At 39.4% G+C, this 6,569-nt stretch overlaps 1 protein-coding gene across 1 annotated transcript; it reads left to right on the top strand.

Annotated features, from left to right (window-relative positions):
• Nucleotides 1-4,227: 4,227 nt before the first annotated feature.
• On the top strand, nt 4,228-5,366 carry LOC133078937 (beta-1,4-galactosyltransferase 4-like). Its single transcript, XM_061174160.1, is given in 2 exon segments — nt 4,228-5,089; nt 5,091-5,366. Coding segments are annotated over 2 exon segments (942 nt in total). The 5' UTR covers nt 4,228-4,388; the 3' UTR covers nt 5,332-5,366.
• Nucleotides 5,367-6,569: the final 1,203 nt, after the last annotated feature.

A 6,569-nucleotide genomic window follows, 5' to 3' on the forward strand; every position in this document is an offset into this window, starting at 1 on the left:
TAATTGGACAATTTTAGAAAATTCCTGCAGTTTTCATGTTTTTACCTGAGACACACACATGCAAATACAGTAATCACAAAAACTGAATGCTTTAGGACCAGATTATCAACCAGATACATTAAGATACAGTTTTATATTTTTGTTTCTTCCTAAGATAGAATAACAGGGATAGGATGTATCCTTTCAACTTAAACACTTTAAAAATAGGGAAAAAATGCATGAAATGACAGTTTTCAAACATTGGACAACTGTTCAAGACCATGTTCCTTATCACATAAACAACCAAGGTGAGCCCTATTATGTCTGCCAACTTAATATATGGAGAGTTTCCAGGCCAAAGCACAGGCAGGGTTAACAGAGGCAGAGCCCAGTGTTCTTTATGAATTGAGACACAAGGTTGGTGGTTTGGGGAAGCCAAGGTATGTGAAACAGTACTAGGCAGGAAATAACTGGAGAGCTCGAGAGCTCAGGAGCTCTGTACAACTGGGAGGGAGTGCCTAGAATCTTCAGCTGAGTACTGATCAGTTCACATGTGTGAAGAAAACACCATGAAGCTGTGGAAAGAACCACTTGAAATGAGTAAAGAGAATAATCCTTACAGCTCAAGTAGGTCCAGGAATAGCTGATGTTACCAATAGTCAAAGTGGAAAAACCTTGTAATACAGGACATTGGGTAGAATACTCAAAAGGGGACTGCGTTAAGAAAGAGGAAAAATTAGCCCTGGACATTAAAAAAACAAACAAAAACACTAGACTTTTTAAAAGCTGTTCTGGTTCTGCCTAACAAAGCTTTAAAATGAGTAAAATGAGGGAATTCCCTGGTGACCATCAGTGGCTAGGACTCCATGCTTTCCCTGTGGAGGGAGCAGATTCAATCCCTGGTTGGGGAACTAAGACCCTGCAAGCTGTGCAACCAAAAAAATTAAAAATGAGTAAAATGAGCCTTGAAAGGATCAAACTATTTCCAAGTTACAAGAGATGCAAAGAAGCAGGAAAATGAGAAACACACAATGAGAAAAATCAATATTCAAAACTGACTCAGACATTTGAATTAGTAGGCAGGTTATCAAAACAGTCATAACTATATTTTACGTGTTGACAAAAGTAGAGCAAAATATGAGCAGAGAGAGAGTCATGGGAGATGTTTTTAAAAACTGAATTCAAAATACATAAATGAAAACTACAATGTCTGAGATATAAGATACACTGGGACAGAAGGAGCTGATTAGACAACTGATTAGACATTACAGAAGAAAGGATTAATGAACTTGAAGGTACAGTCATCCAAAAAGAAACAATTAACATAGTGAACATTTATCAGTGAGCTGTGGGACAACTTTAAGTTGCCTAATATTGTTATTAAAGTTCCCAAATGAATGTAGAAAGAGGAAGGGACAGAAAAATTATTTGAAGAATGAATGATAAATAATATTCCAAATTTGATGAAAATTATAGACCTGCAAATTCAAACTCAGTGAACTCTAATCATAAAAAATGTAGACCAAGAGTGGTCATAATCCAATTATTTTATTTTTTTAAACTTTCATGTTATTTCAATTTTTATTTTTATTTTTTAAATTTTTATTGGAGTATAGCTGATTTACAATGTTGTGTTAGTTTCTGCTGTACAGCAAAGTGAATCAGTTATACATATACATATAGCCACCCCTTTTTAGATTCTTTTCCCATATAGGTCATGAATAAAATCAGACTTCTTGTTGGAAACAGGAAACCAGAAGGCATTTGAGCAAAATCCTTATACAGTGCTGAAAAGAAAAAAATTTCCAGGACTTCCCTAGTGGTCCAGGGAAGGTGGTTAAAAATCCGCCTTCCAATGCAGGGGACGCGGGTTCGATCCCTGGTCAGGGAGCTAAGATCCCACATGCCGCGGGGCAACTAAGACCCCGCGGGGCAACTAAGACCGCACGCAGCAACTACTGAGCAGGCATGCCACAACCAGAGAGCCCGCGTGCTGCAACTACTGAGCCCATGTGCCGCAACTACTGAGCCTGCACACCACAACTAGAGAGAAGCCTGCACGCCCCAATGAAAGATCCTGCATGCTGCAACTAAGAACCAACACAGCCAAATAAATAAATAAATAAATAATTTTTTTTTAAAAAAGAAAAATATTTCCTTGCATTCTATGCAAAGTAAACAATCTTTGTAAAAAAGTGAAAATTTGTGTATAGTTGATTTTCTCAGACATATAAAACATGAAAGAATTGATTAACAGTATTCCGGCATTATAAGAAATGATAAAGTCCTCCAGACAGCTAGAAAAGGATATCAGATGGAAGTTTGGATCTACACAGGACATGGTAAACATGTGTGTAAGCATAATTTTTTCTTAGTTTTGAAATTAATAAAATGATACATGAGTGGGACTTCCAGAATGGTGTAGTGAGGAGCTTGGCAAATATCCCCAAAAAACAATCATAGAATGATAAAATTATCAAAACAACCATTTTTGCACTATGGAAATTGAGCAGACACATACAGCGAATCAAGAAGCATTCATTCAAGCAAAACTACTGAACCCCAGGAAAGAGCAATGGAGTCTGTGGGGTTTTAGCCTTGGGATACCCCTAGTTCCCTCTAGCCCTGTTTTACCAGGGCAGCACGAGTTATGAAAACCACCAGCTTTGCTGCTCTAGGAGTCCCATTTGAGTTGGAGTGGAGTGTGGAAAAGTCCCATGCCTAGGGGTGTTGTGCAAAAACAATGTCAACCTCAGTGCAGACAACTGGGGAAGGAGAGCAACACAGATAGTCTGAAGTACCAATACCATCAGACTAACCAAAAGTTAATCAAAGAGAGTGAGATAGCTGGAGAAGCTCTTAATATGATCTCATATATTCCTGGTGGTCTGGAAGGCTGGATTATGCACAGTCGTGAGAACCCTAGCCAACTATTCATCTCTGACCACAGAGGTGACATGAGAAGAGTGGTTAGGACTTTGCATGTTCTCTGCTATGGGCCCGGGTTCAATCCCTGGTCAGGGAACTAAGATCCCATAAGCTGCATGACGGGGCAAAAACAAACAAACAAACAAACAAACCCCGCAGAAAGTAAAAGCCAGGGCTTTTAATGAAACAATGCACAGATCAACTGGCAAGTGTTGGAAGGCTCACCTACTCAAGGTACTTAAGCACATCTGACCATTCATTGGCTGACCACTAAGCTATGCTAACTCAGAAGTGACTCTAGGAAGTCAGACTTAAATTCTTTAAACAATAATTTAAAATATAACAATAAACTGAGCAGAGACAGCAGCATCTCCATACTGAAAAGGAGACATATTACAGAATAATTAAGTCAGTAAACAAAAGCAAGAACATCAATTCCTGGGGGAACAGGACATCAGAATTCAGACTTGCTACAATATATTATTTTAAATGTCCAGGTGTCAACAACAACAACAACAACAACAACAAAAGAGAACTACAAAGAAATGGAAAATGTGACCCATAAATAGCAAAAAAACTCAATAAAACTCTGTGAGGGGGCCAAGATGTTGGACTCAGCAGAAAAAGACTGAAAAGCAGCTATTATAAATATGTTCAAATGACAATTACTCATCAAGTAGAGACTGTCAATACAGAGATAAAAATTATTTTTAAAAAAGAACTTAGTAGAATTTCTAGCTTTGAAATGTTTAATATCTGAAATGAAAATTTTCCAAGAGAAGCTCAACAGCCGACTGAGCTGGCAGAATGAAGGATCTGTGAACCTGATGATAAATCATTAGAGATTATCTGTCTGAGAAAAAGAATCATAGGGGACTTCCCTGGTGGTCCAGCAGTTAAGACTCCACACTGCCAATGCAGGGGGCCTGGGTTCGATCCCTGGTCAGGGAACTAGATCCTGCATGCTGCAATGAAGATCCCACATGCTGCAACTAAGACCTGGCACAGCTGAATAAATAAATAAATAAAATATTTTAAAAAAAGAATCATAAAATGAAAAAAAAATAAAAGGAGCAATGTCAGAGACTTGGACAACAATCAAGCATACCAAGCATACACATAAAAGGATTTCCAGGAGTATAACAGCTACTTTGAAGGAGAGTGGAGAAAGGGGCAGAAAAATTCTTTGAAGAAATAATGGCCCAAGATTTTCCAACTATGATGAAAAAAAAAATCTACAAATCAAGGAAGCTCAACAAACTTCAAGTAAGATAAGCAAAAAGAAATTCACATCTAAATACAGTCAGGGCGGGACTCGTTGAGGCTGCGTCTGGGGGATTGCTGGAGCGGAACTACCAAGCAGAAGCAGGCGTTGCACTGTCAGTTGTCATCAGGTTTGCAATCAGATTGGAAAAGCTGAACTTGAAGCTTCCTGCCTGCAGTGAGGCCGAGAGATACCTATTGCTCACATAATAAAAGACATGAGCTTCAACGTGACTTTCCACCTTTCCTACAAATTCCGATTACTGTTGCTTTTTACTTTATGCCTGACGGTGGTTGGGTGGGCCACCAGTAACTACTCTGTGGGTGCTATTCAAGAGATTCCTAAAGCAAAGGATCTCATGGCTAGTTTGAACAAGGGTGTAGTTTTGGGGAAGAAAGGAACTGTGATAGAGGAAGCCTCTGTGAAAAAAGCAAACCTTGACAAATGCCCTTCTGTGTCTCCACACCTCAATCTCACTCTGGAAGAAGTACAGGCAGAAAACCCCAAGGTGCACAGAGGCCGGTATCATCCTGAGGAATGCAGGGCTTTGCAGCGGGTCGCCAGCCTCATCCTTCACTGGCACAGAGAGAAGCACCTGCTGTACCTGCTAGAACACCTTCACCCCTTCATGCAGAGGCAGCAGCTGGCGTATGGCATCTACGTCATCCACCAGGCCGGAAGTAAAAAGTTTAATCACGCCAAACTCCTGAATGTAGGCTATCTAGAAGCTCTCAAGGATGAAAGTTGGGACTGCTTCATATTCCATGATGTGGACCTGGTGCCTGAGAACGATTTGAACCTTTACAAGTGTGAGGATCAGCCCAGGCATCTGGTGGTTGGCAGGAACAGCACTGGGTGCAGGTTACGTTACAATGGATATTTTGTGGGTGTTACTGCCTTAAGCCAAGAGCAATTTTTCAAGGGTTGAGCTTCCTAGAATGAAAATAACCCAGCCACTGCCTGAAGTGGGTAAATATACTGTGATCTTCCACAAGAGAGACCAAGGCAATGAGGTGAATATAGAACGGATGAAACTCTTACATCAGGTGTCATGTGTCTGGAGAACAGATGGGTTGAGCAGTTGTGATTATAAATTACTCTCCGTGGATTATAATCCTTTATATGTCAACATCACAGTGGATTTCTGGTCTGGCCCATAACCCTGGCTCTTCTGGTGACATTTGGAGGAACTGAATATTTGATCGCAATAATTTTGGCCTAGAGACTTCCCCTAGTAGCACACATTAAGAACTTGTTGCAGGCAATTATTGAGCAGATTCTCCCTCTTTCATATTTTCTTAGCAGAACTCCTGGTGATATGGAATGTAAAACAATTGTAACAAGACAGCTTTCTTAGTTGTTTTGATCATGAGGGTTAAATATTGTAATGTAGATACTTGAAGGACTAAGTATAAAAGGACCACTCAAGAGACACCATGAAGGCTATTTGAGAACTCTGATTGAAGGAGATTTATTAAAGTTTGAAGTGACACATATTTTCTGGGATAAAAAAGGCCACAGGAGATAAGATTGCTGAATGTCCCAGGAACCAGAATTCTTCTTGTCCAAGTAGGAAAGGGTTGAAGATATATTTCTGTTACTCATTTATCCTGCATGGTCATCTGTGAAGAGGCGGGTCCCAGGTGAGAAGAAGGCCGAAGAAGAGGGGAGAAAGGTGAAGAATCAAGATGCCTCAAACTTGGGACCAAAGAGGTGGCAGAAGGACCACATCAGGCGGAGAGCAGCTGCGGTGGTTGTACTGTTGCTATGGCTGTTGCCTGCGGCAGGTGTCACCTGCCCAGATACACCTTCCCGTAACAGCCCAGCAGAGAACACATTTTATCTACTAGTTTTTAGAACATTTTTGTAAAATGATTTTGTACATGTAGGATATGAAGTAGCAGTTTACAAATTACATATTAACTATCAATATATCAGAAGTACCTCTGTAGTAAAATATGAAAAAGCTTTGGGGGGGGGTTCAAAAAATAAATAAATAAATAAATAAATACACACAGTCAAGCTACCAAAAGCCAAAGATATGTAGAAAATCTTGAAAGAAGAAGGAGAACAATTCATTATGTACAAGGGAACCACAATTAGATTAACAGCTGACTTCTCTTCAGAAACAATGGAGGACAGATTGTAGTCAGGTGACTTTCAAAATGTGTTTTATTCTTTCTCTTAACTGACTCAAAAGATAATTACACAAGACAATTATAAAACTGCATTGTTGAACTTATAAAAAGATGTGATATATATGATAACTGCAAAAGAGGAAGGGGACAGAATGGAGCTATATTGAAGCAACTTCTATATTTTGTATGTAAATTATATTAATCTGAATAATTTTATATTTAGATGCATATTGTCTTCTCTAGAGCAACCACTGAGAAAA

This window comes from Eubalaena glacialis, chromosome 18, assembly GCF_028564815.1.
Source record: "Eubalaena glacialis isolate mEubGla1 chromosome 18, mEubGla1.1.hap2.+ XY, whole genome shotgun sequence".
NCBI classification, from domain to species: Eukaryota; Metazoa; Chordata; class Mammalia; order Artiodactyla; family Balaenidae; genus Eubalaena; species Eubalaena glacialis.